At 38.6% G+C, this 24,718-nt stretch overlaps 3 protein-coding genes across 3 annotated transcripts; 1 reads left to right on the top strand and 2 right to left on the bottom strand.

The window, feature by feature from the left end:
- Positions 1 to 3,262: 3,262 nt before the first annotated feature.
- On the bottom strand, positions 3,263 to 4,945 carry hes6 (hes family bHLH transcription factor 6). The gene is made up of 4 exons (XM_034703896.1): positions 4,614 to 4,945; positions 4,432 to 4,518; positions 4,209 to 4,290; positions 3,263 to 3,899 (listed from the first exon to the last, which is right to left on the bottom strand). Exons 1-4 carry the CDS (start codon positions 4,686 to 4,688, stop codon positions 3,475 to 3,477), a joined length of 669 nt encoding a protein of 222 aa, XP_034559787.1. The 5' UTR covers positions 4,689 to 4,945; the 3' UTR covers positions 3,263 to 3,474.
- Positions 4,946 to 8,736: 3,791 nt separating this feature from the next.
- On the top strand, positions 8,737 to 13,718 carry itm2cb (integral membrane protein 2Cb). The gene is made up of 6 exons (XM_034703233.1): positions 8,737 to 8,973; positions 10,959 to 11,096; positions 11,219 to 11,410; positions 11,508 to 11,618; positions 11,733 to 11,883; positions 12,501 to 13,718. The coding sequence occupies exons 1-6, from the start codon at positions 8,887 to 8,889 to the stop codon at positions 12,590 to 12,592; spliced, it is 771 nt and encodes a 256-aa protein (XP_034559124.1). The 5' UTR covers positions 8,737 to 8,886; the 3' UTR covers positions 12,593 to 13,718.
- A 1,782-nt stretch (positions 13,719 to 15,500) lies between these two features.
- On the bottom strand, positions 15,501 to 19,061 carry LOC117827118 (G-protein coupled receptor 55). The gene is made up of 2 exons (XM_034703592.1): positions 18,217 to 19,061; positions 15,501 to 16,896 (listed from the first exon to the last, which is right to left on the bottom strand). The coding sequence occupies exons 1-2, from the start codon at positions 18,943 to 18,945 to the stop codon at positions 16,690 to 16,692; spliced, it is 936 nt and encodes a 311-aa protein (XP_034559483.1). The 5' UTR covers positions 18,946 to 19,061; the 3' UTR covers positions 15,501 to 16,689.
- Between the last annotated feature and the right edge of the window lie 5,657 nt (positions 19,062 to 24,718).

Here is a 24,718-nt window from a genome sequence, read left to right as displayed (position 1 = left end):
TGAATAATGTCCAAGCTTTATTTTTTTCTTTGTAAAAACCTTTCTCTAAATAAATTGTTGCCTGTATCACGGTGAAATAAGGTGTGTTCAGTGATTTCCTTCTTATATAAAGACCCCTACTAAATGAGGTTTGAGAGCCTGTTGGCTGGGTTCAAGGCACATTAGGCTAAATTTGATAAATACTAGACTCATTGAGGAAAGTAGCTGTTAATGGGCTGATGAGCAACTGATGAGTATGGAAGATTTGCAAAGTATTATCTATTTGGAGCTTCAGAAACGTTTTGGGAGGAAGAGAGGCAAAGATTAAAGCATAACCTCGGACATAATTAGTAACTTTTTAGAAAATAAAAAAGTCAAATTAATCACATTTGCACTTGAGCGAGGAATGAGTATCATATAGCCTATAAATCGGATTGCCATTGTTCCTCGTGTTAGTGTTTGCTGACGACTTCCCGTGAAGGTCAGACATTTTAGAGAATCGGCAAACAAAAATAATTGAAGAATAAAGACATAACAGAATAATTTTCAGTTTTCTTCGTGCCGTCCTGGGGTCATGAAATTCACCTTTCCATCACAAACGGATGTCTAGCCGACTTCAGAGACTTCTGCAGACAGTCCACGACTCAGCAGGCTGATCAAAGCAACCCCGGGCCCTCCCCCTCCCATCGCTGTTCACACCTTTACATTGAATAAAAGTGAGGACGAGGTGTGAAAATCCACAGCATCACCTCCTGCAGCGGCCCTTCGCACTTCTGTGGATCCGTAAATCCGGTCTAGTCTACACAGAAACACACAGGTCTGGCTGTCGGTCGTATCTCGGTCCTTCTTTCTTTCTCTATTTTTTTTATGGTTGAAGACAGAAAGAATATAAATGTGGTCCAGTTATACACTTTTCTATTATATCGTATAATATGAAGGAATAACTTGTAAAAAACGTAACAGTATAGAATGCAAAAATATCCTATTGTAATATGTGCTCCTTCAAAATACAAGTTAGTCTTCTGGATGATAAGAACTTCATATACTGATTTTCTAGCTCTTCCCCAGTCTGGTCAGAACTGAAGAAGCCTTTCAGAGGAGAGATGAAACTCTTCAAGGATTTTCTACCAGTCCAGTTACCTTACGGATCAAGTTTTGGATCACCATGACCTGGATGACTGAGAACCTTCACAGACAACTTCATATACTATAACCTGTGAGAGGCCTTTTATGTCTAACTAAACAGTCTCACTATTCAAAGTAGCAGACCACAGTGTCGAAGAACAATACAAACAAGTGTAGTTAGAAATCAGTGTGTATATTTGAGCTGTTGAGGAAGTGTTACTGAAGTATAATGGCAGCTGGAGCTATTGTTCTTATCCTCATAGTTGGTAATGTTTTGTTGAACAATCTGATATTTATAATTAGTGGTGGCTATAGCTGACAGATTAATGTTATGGATGCAAACAGATCTTCACTTCACAAGTGGGTAACCATATAATGTGCAGGTAAAGCACAAGTACCTCGAAAATGTGTTCAATTATGCTACCAAACTCGAGTACTTATTCTACTTCTAATGTCTACCAGGATTGACAGTCTACTTAAGTCTAAGAATTGCTTTGTTCTGGTATCTGATGTTGCTCTCTCTGATCACTGCTGTGTTTTCTTTGAAAGTGATTTATCTGTGAACACTAATGTTCAAACTGAGGTTATCTCAAAACGTTACATTACTGAAAGTACCAGTGATATATTTATTCAGGCTTTCTCTTCCATAACCCCCCTCTCTAGGTTCTCTGCAAATGAACTTGTAGAAGATTTCACTTTAAAAATTACAAACATTATTGACTCCATTACACCAACTAAAGTAAAAGTGGTCTCCAATAAGAAAAAATCGCCTTGGAGGAATACCATGCAGGTCAAACATGAAAAAAAAGAATGTCGAAAAGCTGAGCGCAGGTGGTGTAAAACAAAGCTTCAGGTTCATTATGACATTTATAAAGAAAGACTTCACATGTTTAATCTAGAACTGAAAAAGTCAAGGCAGACCTTCTTCTCAGACATTATCACCAAAAACAAAGATAATGCACGCGCCCTGTTTGCTACAGTCGACAGGCTAACAAACCCCCCTGTGCCAGTGGCCTCTGAACATTTATCTACCAAGGCCTGCAATGAATTTGCATTCTTCTTCACTGCCAAAATTCAGAAAATCAGACAAGCAGTCAGCACTACTGCGCTATAATGCGCTATACAAATAAAGCTGCCTTGCCTTGCCTTGCCTTGTTAATCTTTTTCTTGTTTACCAAAGATCTGTCCCAGAGATGGGTGTTAGAATTGCCACTCTGGAGTGGACATCACAGTGACACCAAAGGAGGGATTTGACTAGACATGGATTAAGACTGCTACCTTTTCTTATTCATTAGTGGTGGTAATAGCTGATGGTGCAGAGAAACAACAGTGTCTGGGGCTCCCACCAGGACCACAGAGGTCATGTCTGAGGAGGCAATCACAAGAATTCAAATTGCGAATTACCATGGAGACATAAATTCAACCTACGTTTTCTAAAATAATCACTTCAGGTCTTCAAATTCAATAATATTTTTGTCATGTATGCATCAAAGTTATATAGTGCAGCACAACAAAGAGAAAACCTCACAAACAATACACCCACAAAATGGGTTGATAACAAGAGTTCTAAACAATGCTGGTTAAGAGCTCTGTTCCATGACTGAGCAAGTTCCCATGTTATTTTTAACTGTACCATCAAAAGAGTTATAAAACCCATTTGTCAAGCCCTCAAGTACGCCTATATAAGGAGTGAGTGGATTACTCATTTCACACCTCACAAATGCCTACGACGTGCTAAGGGATCTTGGAGAGGGAGAGGGAGCACACACAAATGGTCCACAATTGCAGAGTAATAACTAATAAATTGCAAACAGCAGTGGGTGGGTGGATAGTGGGATCTTAGTGTGTGAAATGTGGCTTCCTTGCTGCACGAATAGAGTTTAACACATGCCATTTGTTGAAAAGAAATTTATTGAAAAGTTGAAATGTATCAGTTGATTTAGCTGACTTACAATCACTAATAAATACACAATAAGAGACATCCTACTGTAAAAAATAATTTACATACACCTACAAATTAACTTCTAGTGTGACAGCTAGCATACCTTCTTTACAGCTCAGTCATGTTTAACAAAGAAATATTTACAAATGCATTTAGCCCTTCACTGAAAGCAGGCCCATGCAGGACCAATGCACTTCAAAATGAAGACCCCATAGGTCTTATTACATATTTTATTTATTAAATACATTTCTGGTAATAGCTGTTTCCCAATAATTACACAAAGAGCTTCTCAGATGCCTTTCACAAGCTTCAAATGTCATCTCAGCAGAGATTCTGTCATGTACTGAGGGCCTATTCCACAAAACCAACCTACAAACAAAACACTGAATCCTCTACTGTGGTTTTAAATAGGCTTCCTCTCATATCATCTACCATGGCCTCCACACAGACTTGGAGTATGTCAGGGGAGGCAGGCTCAACACATCCTGGTCGCTGGCGTCATCTGAAGAAGACACATGACTTTGATCTGAGTCCGTCTCATCCAGGTCGGAACAGAGGTCGTCACTGGAGGTAGTGGAGGGGGCTGGAGACACCAGGGCCGTGTACATGCTCTCAGACAAGGCCCAGGTGCTGCTGTTGCTGCCGGGGCACTCCGCAGCCGTGTCCGGCAGCATCACCCGGAGGCGGTCTTCGTCGTTCAGGGGCATGCTCTCAAGGAGGTGGTTCAGGAGCTCAGCAGCTATTGTTGGGTCAATGCCCGGACAGCTGGACACAAAAGTATGCACGTCATGCATGCATTGGATGTAGCCGGCTGCAAAGCGTTCACATGCCTCCCGGTTCACAGCGTCCACTTCTACGGGCAGATGAAACAAATATTCATTAGCACACGAGTTAGCAAACATAGTGAGCTAATTAATCATCTTAAAGCATCAGAATCTCTTTTCTGATTGGCTGCAATTAAAGATGCTTACGCGCACCTGTGGCCGCAGTACACTTGATTAGAATATTAATGCGCTGACCCTTATATGTTCATATGGAGGAATTACATTTAACAAATGCAAGTTATAAGCTAGCTAGGTATGAGTTGAAGTGGTTAGTTTTAGTGAAAATTCAAATATGTAATGAATTCTTTCTTTTGCAGACCATGTAAGTGTTTGTTTACCTTGTGCCTGGTTGTGTAAGATGCTCTCCACACGTTTCACAGTCATCTCCAGCACTTCGGCATTCTCCATCTTTGATTGTAACTGCAGCGAGTGACACAAGAGAAGCATAAGCAAAAAAGCTGTGGAAGCAGAAGCTAGCTTCAACAAGACTTTAAATAGGTTTATTTTAAAGAGCAACTCTACAAAGAGCAGAGGCCTAACAATGTAGCAACTAAAACCTACGTCCGCCTCAGCGATGAGAACTCTGAGTTCTTGTAAACTTTCATTGATGCGAGCTCTCCTTTTCTTCTCGACCAGAGGTTTCCTCATCTGCCAAAAACAGTACAGACAATTGAGTCACTTTGTCAGTAATGAGCCAGGTTTAAACAGAAACACTGATTTAGGTTGCAACATTTGCCTTTTACCTTTCTGTCTGATTTGACTCCACTGCAGTTTTCACCTCTGTCCATTCCGTTGGTGGTGTTACGGATGGGGGCCATGTTGTTGAAGTTTAACCCAGGCGCTGCCAGAAGTCCACTGGACTGGAGGGTGGCGAGTAATCCAAAGAGCCGTTACAGCTTGTCAATGGGGACAGATGGCCGAGCAATCCCAGCGGCCAACAAAGCTTGCAGAGAGGCTGGGCTCTTCAGTACTGCTCCGACGGGGCATGTACTAGGTATATATGACGGTTCATTTACATATGAATGGATGAACAGACTACACAACGAGGGCGCGCAACGCTCGTACCCGCCAACCATCAATGGTCATGTCAGCTTTTGTCCTGAACTTTAGTCCGAAACTACAAGTAGGGCCTACATTTAAACCTCAAGCTGGAATGATGAAGTCTGGCAGAAAAGGGAGCTCCAGACTTCATTCAATATATTCAGACTTTCATTCAATATATTCAGACTTTCATTCCATATATTCAGACTTTCATTCAAGATATTCAGACTTTCATTACAAAAATATTCAGACTTTCATTCCATATATTCAGACTTCATTCCCTATATTCAGACTTTCATTCCATATGTTCAGACTTCTTTCAATATATTCAGACTTCTTTCAATATATTCAGACTTCATTCCATATATTCAGACTTCTTTCAATATATTCAGACTTCATTCTATATATTCAGACTTCATTCAATATACTCAGACTTTCATTACAAAAATATTCAGACTTTCATTCCATATATTCAGACTTCATTCCATATATTCAGACTTCATTCCATATATTCAGACTTCTTTCAATATATTCAGACTTAATTCCATATATTCAGACTTTCATTCAATATGTTCAGACTTTCATTCCATATATTCAGACTTTCATTCAAGATATTCAGACTTTCATTCAAGACATTCAGACTTTCATTCAATATATATGTATAAATGTGTGTATGTGTATACACATTTACAGGGACAACACTGGATAGATGGGGAAGCAGAAACTAATATATATGTGTTTGCAATAAAAATTCAAGAACGAGTCCTTAAAGTGTATAGCTCCCCCCCAGTGAACACCAAAGACATTGGTGGGTGGCTCTTGACTGACTATTTTGGCTGATATTACATAAAATATACTCTGTTGATGTTCACTGTATAGCCATATAAAAGAAATATTTACAAAAGGAAGGAAATTAATCCTGTGCTAGGCTGCTCTCCTCTATGTAGGCTAAAATATACCATCAAAATCTGTTGACCCTGTTGTTGTTGTTGTTGTTGTTGTTGTTGTTGTTGTACGGAACTGTAATTTTGTTTGTCTGTGCCTTGTTTTCAAATAATTGTAAAATTCAATAAAAATAAAGTTTAAAAAAAGAAAAGAAATGGGAGCTCCAAAGTCGTCAAAACATCTATATCTACAACTGAAACAAAGAATATGCCACAATTGCAGTAGTTAAATAAAACTTCATATTCATCAGAAATACATGAAAACACTCAGAACTGTTTTTAAAATAAACATACTCAATACTTAACATGTAGTTTAAATATGTATATCCAGCTCCATCTAATTGAAATTTCATTGTTATACATCTACTCTTAGTCTTTTATGTAAGCTTTGTGCAGCACTTTCAATTAATGTGTGTCAACACTAGAGACCATATATCTCCCAATTCTCACATCAGATCATTAGTAAGATAGGCCTATTTAATGCTTGAATGTGAGCCATCAATTCAAGGATGGGGACAAGTATAGTGGATCACCCCCTTTGTAGAAAACAATCTAATGTGAACTAGACTGAGCTGTCAATCAAATGCAAGTGCCCATATGGGTGGAGTGTAAAAAGCCTGTTGTCTGAAGTGGTATGAAGCAGAACGGCAAGCTGGATTGTCCCTGCAGTACTGGGATAGATTAAAAATGATCTCTGTATTTGATAGGCTTCCCAACACATGCTCTTTACCTCTTCTAATACAATGGGAGGGAAGCAGTTTTATCAAATCACATTTCCTACATGGTTTATATTTAGCCCTTCATGTGGCTGATGTCTGTTATGAGTCATATGTGTACACCGTCATGACTATTCACATACAGCAGAGCTGTGTGATATCTATGCAAATGTGCATGTGTGCTGTTATTTGCATTTTGTGTAGAGCAATGTGCAAGCAAATCTGCTTTTGTTTGCAATGATCTACTATTATGTATTGAAGATGGCTTTCATCACCAGTTGGTCATGAAATTCAAGGATTGTAATCCTAAATTATTCAATTACATTATTTCAAAAGCAGGCTTCTTGAAATTTCTACAGTAAATGATACATCTTCTTTCCATCATGTACAGTGATCTACCCTAGTCATTTAAGATTTGCTAATGCTGAAGTAATCAGAATCAGAAATACTTTATTTATCCCAGAGGAAATTCAGTTGTTACAGAATGCTCTTATATACAGTATGAAATAGTCAAAATATTAGTAGAAAGAAGGAATAGAATAAGATATAAATACGAATGAAATCATATAATTTGGATTTATAATAAGTTTATACAGAAATGCAGAATAGTCACAGTTCACTATGTACAAAAGCACTGGGAATGAAAGTATTGTATACAGGATGTTGAAGTGGCAGGGATATTGCACAGTGTATTGCACAGAGTACAGAATATAGTTCAGTCATCAGAGGGAGGAGTTGTACAGTCTGATGGCCACAGGCAGGAATGACTTCCTGTGGCGTTCTGTGGTGCATTTTTATTATTTCATCTAAATGCTCACATTACACTGTAATGCATAATCGTTATTTAAGTTATACTAAACATCTATCTCAAGAAAACAAATGCCTAACCCGAGGAACAATTCAGGACATGACAGTGCACTACTACAGAAGTGTGCATCACTATATGCATTACATCTCTTGATGAGCCAATAAGGGGATGGAGTTCAACAGAATTATTGAACTATTGTTATAAGAGATAAGAAGATAAGATAAGATAAGATAGTCCTTTACTCGTCCCACAACGGGGAAATTCAAGTGTCACAGTAGCAAAGTAGACAGTGCAAAAAGAAAAATATAAAGCAACAAGAGCCTATAAAGTAACAATTTTTAAAAAGTGATTAGCAATTAAAATTAAAATTAAAGAGGTAAAAAATAAGCATATCTACAACATATATATTATTGGTTATATAGTCTGACCACTGCAGGAAGAAAAGATCTGCGGTATCTCTCCATGAGACACCGCGGGTGAAGAAGTCTGTCACTGAATGAGCTATTTAGTGTTGTTATGGTCTCCTGGAGGGGAACTACACATACACACAAACACACTCACCAACCACTTCAGGACTGAACCACCACTGCACCACTAACTGCACTTTCCTCCCTGTACATTAATTCATTCATTTTTACTGCACACACTGTGAAATGTACATACTCTAAAAAGAATGTAAAAAAAGAATGTAAATCTCCTATTATCACCTTGCACTACTGTACTGTATAATCTAATGTATACCATGACCATAGTCATAGCCTGTCCATAGCCTGTACATACCTGTAGCAATAGTCAATAGTCACTCATGTAGATACATATCATATTATATTTATCATCATTCATAACTCTGTATATTCTTTTTATTCATTTATCTACTGCTAAAGCACTTCTGGTTAGATGCAATCTACATTTTATTGCTTGTACCTGTGACATGCCCAATGACACTAAATTGAATCTAATCTAATCTAATAATCATCATTATCAGCCGAAATGACCCAGTATTAACTTTGTTGCCTTGAAAAAGCTGACGGGGAGTTTTAAACATTCCTACATTTCCGGATACTTGTTCTTCGGAACATGGTTGGGAAGAGGACATGCAGCTTTAAATAAAATACGGAAAGCATTGCCATATTGGGCACTTTCCTTCAGAATAAGAGCACGGTATAATGTAAAAAGAACAAACAGGAGTTAAACATTGTTTTTTTTAATCCTCAACAGCTTGAAACATTAACCTACCTTAATATGTTTATCAAAATGCGTATAAAATGCATATCTCATGTGAAGTCTATAAGTTGTAGCCGGACTAGGACTCTTATTTTGTCAATGGCGAGGCGGCTTTTCCTTCAGACCACACAGCGTTCGTTCGTCAGAGAAGACGCTCTTCTGATGTCACTGAGTCCCGGGGGCGACACCGGTCTGCTGCTATATAATCTCCACTGCTCGCTTGATGAAGGCAGCGCACTGAACCAGAAACCATCTAAAGAAAACAAACACCGAACAAACAAACATGGTGAAGATCACTTTCGTGCCGGTTTCGGCGCAGAAGCCTGAAAAAGAAAACGATGTGGACAAGATCATTATACCCCAGGCTCACGTGAGTTTGCACACTTTGTTTTTCATTGTAATGTGCTTATTGTCTTTTGTTTTAGTGTAGCATTTGTGACATGTACACATTTTTATTTAAGCAGTTTATTTATTGATGCTTTCTTACATTTTCGATGCATTGATATATCTATTGATTTGCTTGATTTTATATTTGAACTCCATGATTCTTCACATGTTCAGTATTATCTATTGCATTATATGTTCGATGCAGCTTAAAATGACATTATTTACTGAAGCTCGTTAAGCAGACTGTTGGTTCTCTTGCTGCCGGACACACTTTCTTATTAAAACATATTGGGCGTTTTGACAGAAAGGGGAATTAACCCATTATCGCAGGTCAACCCAGCCTGGGGATGTTGACATTACATCACCTTGTTTTGCCGCTGCATGGGCATACTGGCTTCCCTGTGAAAATGACACCATGACTTTAGATGTACCATGAAGTTAGAGCTTTTAAATTTCATTTATTCTAGTACAGGCGACAGACAAAGTTTGCTCTGCTATTGACGACATGAGAAAACAATAGATCTGTCAGATGCGGTCACTGCACCAATCTCTGACGTCAGGACTTGCAATGCTACGTGAGTCCTGCAGGTAGCGCCTGAGAGAGTCAGGGGGTGAGAGTGGAAATACAGGCTGTATGTGTGCAATGTACAAACATGGGACATGGTGTTTTGGCAGTGTTGTTCTCATATCTACTATATAACGATACTGAATCTCTTATTCCTGAATAATTAATGTTTTATTTATTCCTGCATGCAATGAAACGCACTTATAGAGCTATTTTGGTTCATTTGAAGGGCCAGGGGTCCTAAAAAGGAACTGAGAACAATTTTACATTACAGAAAACAGTAGTGAGATGTCAGATCGAACATGTCATACAAACCAATTCTTCAACTGACAGCTGATCTAAAAGCACTACATTGAGCTTCGAAATCAATTGATGTAGTAGGTTATTGTGCAGATTGATGCCGAGGACTGACCTAAACCTGAATAGATAGTTTGAACACTGGCTTGTGGAATGAATCCAGCCCTTCATAGCCCCTTTTTTTCTGGACTACCTCCCAGGAGCTGAAACATAATTAGATTGCTGGCACATTATGGATTTAACCTTGTCTAATCCCCCAGAAATACTGTGCACAATGACTACCATTTGATGACGTAGCCATCACTTCTGCAGACAGGGTTTCCATCTATTTGTCCCTCAAAAGACTTGATCTCAAAAGCTGTTTGGATTAGAGATTGGCTGGGACCTTTAATTGGCTAGGCATCAGAGTCCATGTGTGTAGATTTATAAATATGTGCAACTCCGCTGAGGGACCCCGGGCTCCACGTAATTGCTCTCGTTTTGACTCCCACTGAGGGTGCTAGCTAACTACAAATATGGAGCGTGGAAATAGGCCTCTAAGAATAGACCCAGACGGCCACGTGCCAGCATCTTCGTCAGCGCCTGGCACAATCTGTTCCCCCTGCTTCCGCTTGCCATGGCAACAGTAGTATGGAGAGGCAGCAGATTGACTGAGAGACTGTGGGTGGGCATCTGGCAGGCCTTATTCCTGTACATCCTACGTCTACCAGATCTCCTCAGCTGACTAACTGACTTGGCGAACGCTTCTTGTCAGAATTGACTTGATTTGGACTTGATCTGAATTTTGTAGTTTGAGAAGACATGTCCACTGACACTTCATCACAGAACTGAAAATGAGAAAGAACAATTGAACCAAAAGTCCTTTTACCAATATTTTCCCTACTTACACTATATAAGACATTTTATTTTGGACTGCAGCATTATATAAAATTGTCATTTGCATTATTTTGCACATAGTTTTATGGAATAACTCGAAGGTTTTCATATTGAAATAAAACGTTGTACCTTTGAGCCTAATACCATGCTATTTGCCATAATGGCCAGGTGCATTTAACTCTCCTTTCTCCCAGACTTCTCCTCTAACCAAACTACTCTTCTCTTTGCAGGAGCAGCTGGTTCTCCCTGTCACCTCCAAGAAGCATTTTCCAACCGGCCTCTGCTGCCTCACTTTTGGCCTGGTGGTCTTCATGTCGGGACTGGTTCTGGCCTCCATCTACGTCTATCGCTACTACTTTATACCTCAGGTCAGTTTGCTTTAGCTATGCCATCATGAATCCAATGGCACAAAACTAACATTTTGCAAAAAAACCTGAAACAACCCAAAGACTGCATCACATGCTAACTCAGCACTGTGGCGTCCCATTAGCAGATCCCAGAGGACAGCTTGTTCCACTGTCGGGTCATCTACGAGGACTCTGTGTTCGCTCCTTTGAGGGGTCGCCATGAACTGGAGGAGAATGTCGGCATCTACCTTGATGATAACTATGAGCAGATCAGCGTACCTGTGCCACACTTTGGAGGTAGTGACCCTGCAGATATCATCCACGACTTCCAAAGGGTAGGTTAAGTCTCAATTATGTTCAGCAGCTTCCTTTCTTTAAATGTTTATTGTCAACACTTTTCTTAGATTATAACATTTTTACATTTTATTCCAGGGCCTTACAGCTTATTACGACATTGCTTTGGACAAATGCTACATCACAGAGCTGAACACCACCCTGGTGATGCCTCCACGGAACCTGTGGGAGTTGCTCGTCAATGTCAAGGTGAGGTGCTGACTACATCTGCTGCTGTGACAGCATTGTTAGTGATTAAAGGCTGTCGGAGAGAGTTACACAGACACTTCACCTGAGTGATTCATGGTTGTCTCTTTGTCACAGAGAGGGACGTACCTTCCTCAGACCTACATCATCCAGGAGGAGATGGTGGTGACAGGGAGGGTGAGGAGCATGAGGCAGCTGGGACCCTTCATCCACAGGCTCTGCTATGGCAAAGAAACTTACCGCCTCAGACGCCGCAACCAGCGCAGACGTGAGTACACACATCTACTTCTCCAATCTCACTGATATGATATGATGGCTGGGTCACTTCCGCCAGTTTCTCAACCTCTTTCTCACCAACTTCTGTGAGATGTTGAGTCATGTGACGTGTGTGGGTCACTGTGTTCTCCTTCTGAAATCAAGCAGGGCAGTATTCTTCGGCTTAGTCACAGGGAATCTGCCATGTGTAGGAGCAATCAGAGTGTGTGACTAGGCAGAAAAAAGAAAAAAAATCAGTACCAAATAGGGGCTTCCTTGTGACAATCTCAGACAGAGTCCGCAGTGTGAAATCCTCCTTTTACAGCCTCATTACTGTGCAAGTGTGTTTGTATGTGGGCGAGCTTGGGAACTTCCTGCTATGTGAGTCACTCGTAGTGCAGGGGATACATCCACATACTACGGGGGAGGTAGTGATGCACATGAGTGATATCTCTGCGTTTGCTGCCTATGATCTGAGTGAAAGCTTGAGAAATGACGCAACAGTGACTACATATAGAAGTGACATAGACTTGTAGTCATGGTAGCAGCAGAAGTGTTATTATTACCACTGCAGATCTCTTCTTTGAGTGCTGAACAGATTTACTGAATGTGTCCTCTTTTCTCTTCCAGGTATTGATAGGCGGGAGACAAAGAGGTGTCACAGCATCCGTCACTTTGAGAACACATTTGTGGTTGAGACAGTCATCTGTGACAGAGTCTGAAACTGGGGCGGAAATCACAGCTATCCAACACTGAAGCCAACTCTAAACCATACCTCTTGAATTCTTTAGGCTTTCAAATGCACTTTAAGAGCAGGTTTTGTCCAACAGTTTTAGTTACTGTCTGTTGTTTCTTTTTGTCTCAAGTTTGAAATGCTCTGTAATTGTTTGTGTATGATATTGATGTCTTTTTTTATTAAGAGTCTGTATATTTGGATGATGTCTTCAATGTTTGAATATATATGTAGACTGTCAAATGTGAATACGATTTTACTGTTCAATTGTCTGTTTGAGACTTTTTCATCACAAAACTTGATTTTGTTTGATTTAAAAATTTTATGTTGGACTTGTTTTTTATTTTAATTTTGTATGCCGGTGCTCTGTGGCTGAAGCTGCTTGCACTCTGCAGTCATGTTACTTTTGATTTCTTTGTTGATATTTTGTTTTGAATGTCAGATAATGGCAAAACATACCTCATGTAGTTTAGACATTTCTTTGCTGGTTTATATCATTAATGAACGTTGTACATAACTTTGATTGTTCTGAAGCAATATCTACTGTACATTAATTTTGAACATACTACTACATGCATAGATTTTTATCTGAAATCGACTCGTTTGGGAATGTTAAGTTCTTTAATGTTTGTCTTTTTATTTCCTTGTGTCACATTTGCCTACTCGTTGGATATAACGGCTTTAGACTGTAATTAGTAGCAGCTTCAGAGGGACAGAAGGAACCAAAGTCTGTGGTCAGAAATGCTATGCTTACTGTAAAGGACATATGAAATATTTAGAAGGAATGCTTTTTACTGTAGATGAAATCAAAGGCTGAACTCATTTCTTCTTGCTCATCTTCCTCTTCCTCCAGATTTGGCTGTTGTCTTTAGCTTTTGCCTTTTCTAGACCCTTCTATATCGGCATTATAATCCCTCTATCAATGTTGATTCATCCCAACTTAAATAAGAAAGGCTTGGGGTGTTCTTATGTAAAACTGGAAGCAAATAAGTCTCTGTTGAGAGAGACCTGTGGTCTATGCTCATATTCATTGTCCTGGAACTCCTATTCTGATGTACAGTCGATTTTTCTTGTAATATCTTGCTGCTTTAAAAATAAATGAGAAAACCAATTTATTCCTCTGCCTATATCAGTCATTTTCGATCAAGCATACACATCATGATTGAATAAATTATTATTTTTTTAGTCAAGATCTTTTTATTGTTTTTTTGAACAATTATACAATAACAAACATAAACATCAATGATGTTTAAAGAACTGTTGGGAAGAAGAATTGGGGACAAAGTTATCTGAGATAGTCTGGGAAGAAGAAAAACACCAGGCACCCTCTCACATATGTTTTGGTCCTGCCCAAAACTAGACAGGTTTTGTAAATTGATATATACAACTTTTACAGATGTCTTCAAGATATCCTTAAAACCTTCTCTTATAACAGAATTTTTTGGAGTTGCACCACCTGATCTACATCTCAGCTGCCGGGCAAAAATTCAGATAGCTTTTGGGTCTCTCCTGGCACGTCGGCAGATACTGTTAAAATGGAAAGAAAAATACCCTCCAACTTTTAAATCATGGATAAATGATATTGTTCATCATTTGACATTAGAGAAAATATGATACACCACAAGAGGCAATGTCCAGAAATTTTATGACATCTGGCAACCTTTCTTGACGTATATAGGAAAAATGTACGCTAAGGATATTATAAATTAGAGCTGATGACACCACGACATTCCAGGTAATCTCTTTTTATTATTATTATTTTATTTATTTATTCATATATTCTTATCACATGTGTACATGCATACATGTGTGTATGTGTATATGTGTATATATTTGTGTTTGTGTGTGTATGTATGTATACGCATCTTGTTTATTTTATTTATTCATTTATTTTATTTTGTCTTCTCACGATTTATTTAGATTTCTTCTTTTACTAAATAGGGTACATAGGAAAGGGGCTCTGTTGGAGCTATGGGATCAAAAGCAGGACGTATTTTACATAACCTGACTTTGGACCAGTGGAGGTGATGCAAAACCTTGAATTGAGTCACAGAGTGTCTTAAGCAAATAGAGGAGGAACGTTTTTTCTTCCCAGACTATCTCAGATAACTTTGTCCCCAATTCTTCTTCCCAACAGTTCTTTAACCGAGTCAAAGGTTTCAAGTCATGAGAGTTAATCAAGGAATAAACAAGCCTGATGGACCCTTTGGAGGGTGGATTAAGTTTCAAAATAGAGTCTAGGAGAGAGCTGGTTGGTTTAGATGGAAAAGAGGAGATGGATGTTGATATAAAGTTACGAGTTTAAAGATATCTAAAGAAAGGTGTGCAGGGAATATTGAACTTTGATGTTAGCTGATCAAAAGAGGCAAAGGAATTGTTAATAAACAGATTTTCTATTGTAGTGACTCCTCCTTTAACCCAGACATCAAAAGCTCTGTCCATGATTGATGGTTTAAATTGGTGGTTTTTCAATATGGGTGCATAATAAATTACATTTTTGAATAACTGAAGACTGCTTGCGTTGCTCCAGCTTTGAACATCTAAAAAGGCAGCTACCGTTGATGAAAGGGAAACAAAACCTTGATATTTCCTTTATGAACTGATTAACAGACAGAAAGTAACTCAGACAAACGCACAGGCCTTTTGGTCATGCTACCAATACTTCACGTGTTGCCTCCCACTAAGTGTTCTTTTTGAAACAGAGACTGCAGCCTCAGCAAATTCAATGTGACTTGCACAAGATGAATCTCTTGTGGTTACCTGATTCTTATCTCAAAATGGAAGACAGATTCGGTTTCAGCAATGATGCCTTGCGGTTTGTTGAGTGCATGTATGTTTTAGAACAAACATAAGTTAAATGTGCAGTATTATTAAAAACACGCTTTCAAATCCCTTTTGTAAGGACTTATTCTGTTTATTTGTTTTCTAGTTTACATCTTGTGTTTTTTCCAGGCTCACTTTATTTTACAGACCAGATGCACAGAATGCGAAAAAGCAGACAGACAAAATGTGCCATTCTGTATACGAGCTTTTCAGGTTAACAAAAACAGATTTGACATCAGGAGAAATAACGGAAACAAATACAGCAAATAACACCAACAAATACCATCAAAATTCAGCAAAGAGGGAAGAAGTGCAAAATGGAAGTAGCTTAAGTAATACATGAAAACATCGAAACCATGACACTTCAGGCTAGTGCCTTCAACTGCTTTTACAATTAATCAATATTGCACATTTGAAGCCTTATTTTAAGAATAAAACAAACATTTCCAGTGAAATACAATTATAAAATTGTATTTAAATTGCATATATACAGTACATATATAGTTGTAATGAAGCAGTAATTGATGGGTCTAAAATGTAAAGAAAAAAAAAGTCAAAACAAAGACAACCTAATTTGCATCGATAAGACTTCTCCTCGACCTTTCCACTTATGTTGGTCTTCATTAATAAGGACAGCTATAAGAACTGTATTTAATGCCTAAAGCATGATTAAAGTTGGATATAAAAGTCAAAGAATGAAATAAAACTCTATTAAAGTATAATACTTTAGTAGAGATAATTCAGCTGTGGGATCTAGTAAACCCTTGTTCTGTGAAGTATCTGATCTGATTTCATACGCTTGGTTTTGTCTTTCATAGATCCCTGCTACCTCCAATGCTTTATCTATAGCTTGACATCTTCAAGCACTCACAGTAGACTCTAAAGCTCCGTATTAAGCCTACATTGGTTTTCATATAATCCCTGGGTACAGGACTGGATGTGATTCTGACCCTCTTTTCTTAAATCACTCTTGCGATAAGTCACTCTGTGCCTTGTATCACAGCTGACAGCTCACTGAGGTTGAGGGTGCTACTGGCTTCCTGTCATTGGACCAGATCGTGTATCTGATCTTTCCCCTAAAGAACATTTTAGCTGTGCTCTCAGAACTGTGGTTAACTGTGGTTAACTCTCCAATGTGCTTCTTTAAACCTGCAACTTTTAGTCACATTTCTCCCTCAACTGATGGAAACAACGCTGACCCTTTCGTCCACACCAACGTTCCTCTGTAAACAAACCTCCTTTAACTTGAACTGTCTTTGGTGTTCAGACCTCTGAAGTGCTGAAAGTGGCTCTTCTTTGGCTTACCATTGACAGCCTGAAGGTGGGTTTGGTGCACCTCACCTCATGAGCGATGAAGTAGTAGCAAAGAGCATCCAGACAGCAGGTGATGTTGGAGAGGCACAAGGCTATCTGTATGAACAGGCTGATATTGACCCGGCATTTACAGTCCTCAATCACTCCTTGACGCACCTGGAGTTTTGTGAAAGGTAATACATGGAGTATAGAGGAACATTAGTCTATCATAATGCCCACTCACTGTGTATGGAAATATCTTAATCATACAGTAACACCGGACAGTGTGAACCATTTTAGTTTTGTCTGTTCCCTTTATCTATTTATTCATCTTGGTATCTTTTGCACTTCTAATTTGCTGTTATATTTCATAGTAAGGGTTGATTTCCAAACCAGATCTCCAACTGTAACACTATGTCTACCATTTGATCATCCAAGATGTAACTACTGTGCACCAGTGAGGATTCAGAAATTGTGTTTTCCAGGGTGCATGTGCTCTAAGCAATTTGTGATGATGTGTTACTTTGAATATTGCTTGCAAATAGATGCAAAAACTGTTTAAGGATGATGCCATGGATAGTCTGACTTAGTTTTACAAAACTTAAATTATTATCTTTCTGCCATGTTTTATACTTCCATAAAAAATAACCTTACAAGTGTCTGTTTTTTCCATATTTTTTGCAAATGTTCAATCAAAGAAAAGAAAATTAAGGGTTTGAATCACTTAAATATGAGTCTCAAATTTCTAATAGCATGAGAAAAAGCCTAACGTGTGATTTTTTAAACAAACCATGATAACAAATAAAATAAAATACATCTAATCATCCACAAAAGACATTTGTATTCACATAATCCCAGTTGCAGACTTGCTCTGGTTACCTGTTGCCGTGATTTTGGGTAATTTGTTTGATTTCAGTATTAAAAAAATTACGGAGGCTTTGATGCAGCTTACAATTATTTTGGAATGAGACCCTTTACTTTTTGTGCGAAAAAGGATGAGAAGATAAAAGACATTTGAACAATATACTGCTGATGAAGATCATATTATTTATATTATTTTATTATTTAATTCTATTATTTCATATTATTACTTTTATCCGCCTATGAACCAGGACTCAGGCTGAGATCCTTTGGCAATGCTCTGCTCGCTGTTCCAAGGTCTAAACTGAGAATTAAAGGCAACAGGGCCTACGATGTCAGAGCCCCCGAACGGTGAAACAGCTTGCCAGAGATCAGACTTGCAGAATCAGTCCCTAATTTTATTTCGCTTTTACCTAACGTTTTACCACTCTGCTTTATAGTCTGTTTGCTTTTATTGTCTATTTTCACTGTTTTTGTGAAACACGTTGTTACTTGTATTGAAAAGTGCTATACAAATAAAAGAGTTGTTATTATATTATGAAATGGAAAACTCCCCTACAGCAACAAAATTGACTTTTAACTTTCATCCCCCTAAGGTCGAAGTTGAATGAACATAGAATAAACTAGTTTTCTCACCAGGAACTGAAGGAGGATGGCCAGGTGGCTGGGGGTGAAGGGCAGCAGGAAAGCACTCAGACTGCTGTAGATGATCTTCACGCAGGCCCGGCTCTGTGAGCTGAGCTTTCCAGACTGCTTCAGAACACAGATGGTTTGAACCGAACAGTACACCACCAGCAGCGCTGGCAACAGGAATCCAAACACCTGCAGACAGATGATCACTGGGGGGCTCCAGCCTTTCTCTGAAAACTGGTGGAAGCAGTGGAAGTCTTTCTGCCCGACCTCCCTGAAGCGATAAGTGGTTGGAGAGATCACGGCCAGCACCAGTGTCCAGACTCCCATACAGGTCACCAGAGCTTTTTTGGGTGAACGCAGTTGCTTGGCTTTGTATGGGTGACAGATGGCCACCCATCGGTCCACGGCTATGCACATGATGATATAGATGCTACCATATATCCCAACAAAATACAGGACCTCCAAAACTGAACACAGAGGTTGAAGGTTTGCAGGCCAGAGGTGATTGGAGGCATGCATTTTAAAGGGAAGAGGGAGAAGGAGGAGCAGGTCCATGAGAGCCAGGCTGGTCATGTATATCGTTGACTCTGTCCATTTCCGCAGAATCACGCAGAACACAAAAAGAGCTGCAGTATTCAGAATCAGACCAATGACGAATATGGGGATGTAAAAGACCAGTTCAAAATACTTCATCAGGTGATCAACACCTTCAAATGAACAGTTGCTTGTCATGACGTCACTGCTGCGGCTGCTGTAGGGGAAATAATTTGATTAGTTTTGATCTCAACTTCTCTGTGTCTGTCTGAATTTCAAAGCAAGGTTTCGATATTCTCTAACAGAGTAAACAGTCTCTTTCCTGTTGTTTCCCACGCTGAAACAGTGTCGAGATATGCCCCTGTACCAAGCTATATGAAGCCTCTCAGTTGTGTGGGTTTATCAGCTCTGAGCATGTTGTTTTGTGTCTTCTTTGAAATGCAAAGATCAAATGCAGAAAAATAAAGGTATAAAGTGTAAGGGAAAATGCTCTAAACTCTCAATTCAAGTTTGAATTCTTGACAAATACTTATCGGTAGAAAAGTAATATCTTTATATTGTCTCTTGAATTTCCAAATTAAGAAAAAAATCACAAAACCTGGATGTTTGACCTTTTCTTTGTGCCATTTTTTAAACAAAAACTAAGACTCACCCTCATATTCAGATTGAGTTGGTCTAAACATACATATTAGGTATAAGTGTATTTGAAGTGGAGAATCTAGTTGTGCTCTTACCTCTGGGAAGCCAGTGTCTCTGCTTGAACATTCACTGTGTCTGTCTGACTTTCTGCTCTGTGCCAGACACACTTCTGCTTTTTTACCTTTGTTGTGTCATCACCACTTCCTGACTCATGCCAATCAACATGCCTGGTGCTGTATGCAGATGTGTTTTACAGATATCTAAAATCAAACTAAGGGGGAACTGCTCTGGCAGGTCTAACTTTTATATGCTTTTTAAATGAATGGTTGCATCAACACTGCCAACTGTGAAACTGATTTTAAAATGTAATTCCTAATAATCTTTTGGTTCTAAAAATGAGTTCATTTGTGTCTTTACTTTTGTTCTGCAGCATTGTAGATGTGGAAAACACAACATTCGAATACTTAACAGGTCTTTTTTCCCTGGTTGTGTTTCATGGACTAAACAATTAAGGGCCTGTGTCCACTGATGGCAGTTTTTGCACTGACAGTGACCACAACCTCTCATTAGCACTCACTGTTAGTTGGCAACAAAAGTTGTCTCACACCTCTTCCTCTTCCATGACCACTAAGTCTGTTTTAGACCTGTCTGTCGGCTTAACCTTCACTTCTTTCTAAAGAAATTTGACAACAAAATGTTCTTGAAAATAATGGTAAACAATTGTGGTCTGGTGTTACCAGCAGCTTGGAAGAATGTGGTTAGTTTGTCCTCTGCCATTGTTGTTGACACTGTTTAATGAAAATCCTCCCCCTTTTTGATTTTGATTGGTCGTTGGGGGACTAGTGACATTGACAAGAAAAGTGTTATAAAATAAGTGCAGATAACACTGAATTGCACTAGTTTTATATTAACATTAGGTGCTGCCAGCACCCCAAAAAACAGTCATTGGACACAGGCCCTTCTAGACTGATCAATAATTCACCTGCAAACTAATCACTCATGCCCCAAATAATTAGTTGCAGTTCTGATAATAACAAAACAGAAGGCAGGGGCTATAGACACAGTGGTGCTTAAGCAAAATGCTACAATCGGCATGCAAACATGCTAATGAATACAGAGTAAAATATAAAACCGGTTTATCAGCTTAATTAAGGTCAGGAGAATTCATCCTCTGGGGACCATGAAAGTCTGTACAATTTATTTTCTTAATCCTTCAAAAAGTTGGGGAAAATGTTCAGCCTGGATTGAGTGACCAACAGTGTGGACCCCAGATTCATGACCTCAATGTAGAAAAAGATTATACGACCAGAGTTACAATAAACCAACAAAGATCAAATTAAATAAAATGGGGAAATTGAGGTATTGGCTAACACTCCAGGTCTCTCATGATTATGTCTGTAAGACTGTGGTATTGTACTTCCCTAGACTGGAATTTCATCACTTTATAAACTCTAAGTTATGAGTAAGTTATAGTGAGTAAGTGTCATCAGTCATGATTGTTCACTGTGTCTCATGAATGTTAATCACTTAAAGGTGACATATCATGCAAAATGGACTTTTTAATGGTTCTCTACCTGAAATATGTTTCCCTGGCATGTCTACAAACCCCCCGAGAATGAAAAAAATCCCTTCTGCCCCTGTTTAGATTTCTACACCTTTCTGTAAATGTGTGTGAAACGAGCCGTTTCAGACTTCCGTGTTTTTGTTACGTAACAACAATATCCGGTCTGTCACGGAATCAGAGCTCGGAGCCTGTTCAGTCCATAGACTGTATAAAATACAACTCAACTTCTCCATTTTTCATTACCTGCACAAATGTGTGGTAACAAGGAGCTTAGGAGGGAGGCATGCTAGTTGTAGGCTGTCTTAATAAACACAAAGGTCAGTTTACTCCCCACGTCTGCAGATTTGAGATGGATGATTTTTATTTATCATGGATAAGTGCTAGCGCTAGTTAGCATCGCTACATAGCTACATGTCGTAGCTGCAGCTGTGTACCAAGACAAACGTCGACATGCTGACAAATAGAACAACAAGAAACACAGAATCTGTGACCAATCCTTCAGAAAAGGTCCTGCTGCCTTTCTGGCAGAGGTCGGTTTTACTCCCCACGTCTGCAGATTTGAAGATCTAGTAGTGGATGATTTTTATTTATCATGGATAAGTGCTAGCGCTAGTTAGCATAGCCACATAGCTACATGCTCATAGCTGTGTACCAAGACACACGTTGACATACTGATAAATAAAACAACAAGAAACACAAAATCTGTGACCAATCCTTCAGAAAGGTTCTGCTACAGGCGCCTCTCCAACAGGATCAGATTCTGGATCAGATTCAGAGGGTTGAAGTAACGCGATCTATGAGCAGCCGTGTATATTCAGCCAACATGTAAACATTAGATCAACGTGCTGGACAGCCGAGGCACATCCACTTCCTGAGGGGGCGTGGTCAGAGGGAAAACAGAGTGTTCTGATGAGGACTGAAGAAGAGGACTTTTCAGGCATGCCAAAATCTGATTTCAAAGTGTTTTTTTGAGCATAAACTTTAAAGACATGTTTTGGGGACCTCTTAGAACAATATATATTGATGAAAAAAGCGTGATATGTCACCTTTAACTTGGTGTTTGGGAGTTAAAAATGTTATTTTACCCTCTACTTTCAATGACAAGAAGTCCAATTGCATTGCCTTATCAAGATATAACCATAGCTATGCATGTAAACACACTGAATGTGGTGACATGTTAAGATATGCTAATTGAAATCCCTGAGACTAGGCGCTGAATCTCTGTTTATAATAACTTGGGTAATACTTTTTGGGTCATGGTTAATTTTTTTTCATTGTTAAAAAAAACATTTCTTCGTTTGAGTATAAATCGTGCTTGATCACTGATAGAGCCTGATGACTTCAATTACATCATTTTTATGAGTTGGTGTATCTGTGGTATCGAGTGGACCCATCTGGATGATAGAAGAATGCAAAAATGATCAAAGCTCGCTCTTCTAAGCGTGAGAAAATGCAGAGGAAGACTTTGATTGAGTTTGTGGTTTCCTTGTTCTACTAACTGACATAACTTGATTTAAAGTGAGAGAGTGTTTTCTCCCCCTCAGAGGTGAAATGCAAGACTAGTTGATAAATGTTGCACGAGGAGGATGATTTCACTTGAATACAACTAGCATTGAAAATGTGTTTTTATCAGAGTAAATCATACATGTTTGGGACACTTAATATCACTCTAAATTTAAGACAAACATAGCCCATTTTTGTCCTGAGACATAGGTCTGTCAATACTGCCACCTGCTGTCGACTGAAGTGAGGACAGTGGTCTTTAAAGTTTAACCTCTCCCCACTTAGCCCTTTTCATAGCTACTATATAAACTGAAAAGGGGAAAATTATAGGGGGTTACAACTGAGTCTAGAAAATTATAGCATTGTCATGACCGACAAAATGATGACAAATTATTAAAAATAAAAAGTATTGTGAATTTACTGGATTGACTCAGTAGTCATGTGTTACAAAACTCATAAATTAGTCATAGATGTTGGCACGCAATTCTTTTTTTTTTTTATTCAACTTAGGTCTCAAACACAATCATTTAGCAGTGACATTGCAATGACAACATCACGGTGAACTGTGATGTACTGAGGGCTCGTACTTGTGTAGAAAATCACAAAATGACTGGACTACTCAACCCCAACCCCCCCCCCCCCCCCCCCCCCCCCCCCACGCACACCCACCCATCCCCCCATAATAACAACTGAAACCATATACAAGTTATTCCATCCTCTAGTTTTATGTATGCTGTCTATTTCTTATTTTTCTCTAATGTGTTCTTTATTTCTTGATCTTATATTTATATTATACATTATATTATACATTATCTGCAACATTTTATATCTAAATGCTTATATTGTCCTAATGTAATATTTATTTTAATGCTGTTGTCACCTATTTAAGCACTTTTAATAGCTCTCTGTTTAAATTGTACTTTATAAACAAAACTTGCCTTGCCTTACCTCTTTAGTAAAAACAAAATACCCAACTATCATGTTCACTATCATCACATCTTCAAACTTTGACTCTTTAAATGTTTGCAAATGATGAAATAAATTCTCCAAAACTTGTACACGGTGACACCAAGGTAACACTTTAGAAATTATTCTGGCTCATGTTGGCACAAAAACACTCTCAGATGTTTCTTTTCTTGTAGAAGGAAAGAACAAAGTAGATCACTGACAAACAGGCACACTCCATGTACAAACAAAAAGCAAAAACACGAAGAATGCTTCACATCTAATAGCCATAAGCTAACGCACAGTCAACCAACATTGAAACACTTTTGAGAGCAGGTATGTAACAACTTGAAAAGAGAAAAATTAAAATAATGAGGAAATTAAAATGGATATGTTATGATTTCCACTGGAAGAGCCAGCCAGTTTCTAACATACATTTACTAATGAGTGAAAATGTTGAGCAACAATTCACCAAATCCACACAGCAGCCATTTTCCTTGTGTGTCACACCCAGGGTAGGGAGAAATGCTGCAATAATGCTGTGTTACAGGTTACAAGCCATGACATCAAAAGACTGAAATGACAATGGACAATGATAAAAATACAGAGCATTATATCACTTTCTACCAAGCATTATGGATTGGTGCTGCCGTACAACAGGATAGGAGTTCATTCATTCCTTGCTAACAGCAATGTTAGATAGGAAGTGGTTCAATATACAGATTTTTTTATTTCACCACTTCTTCCATGTGACTAAGACAATGTAAAATAACAATCCTGAGGGATATGAATCCATAATTTGAAATATTACAACCCATTTGATATCTTATTTGTGACAATTAAATTAAGGTTGTTTCTGACATAACCGTAAGGTTGGAATTGAAGCCTTGCCTGTTGTTTTGCTGTATTATTGTATTCTACAACCATCAGTCCAGACCAAACAATTTGATTAGACAAGACTTTTTTCTGAACACTGTTAACCCTCCTGCTATGTTCCGGGTCAGATTGACCCATTTCAAAGTTTGAAAATTAAAAAAAAAAAGTTAAAAGTATTTTTTCGGTATGAAACTTCTTCTGCTTGGCTTAATTAGCGTAATGCACATATAAAATAAAAATGGTTCATTTAACATATTTGCAACCCCCACTGCGTGTTTATATTACATAGACACTGTCTGTGGGTCAATTTGACCCGGCAGTCAAAGTGGAGGCTAAAAGGGGTCAGAACTGTCAAATTCGAATTGTTTATTTGCAACTGTGTGACATATATCACCCCATCACAAACACACACATGAAAAACGAATGAGTTATCCTCATTGAACC

Source organism: Notolabrus celidotus, chromosome 15 (genome assembly GCF_009762535.1).
Source record: "Notolabrus celidotus isolate fNotCel1 chromosome 15, fNotCel1.pri, whole genome shotgun sequence".
Lineage (NCBI taxonomy): Eukaryota > Metazoa > Chordata > Actinopteri > Labriformes > Labridae > Notolabrus > Notolabrus celidotus.
Note: the sequence above shows the minus strand (reverse complement) of the source record. Positions and strands in the feature narration are given on the sequence as shown.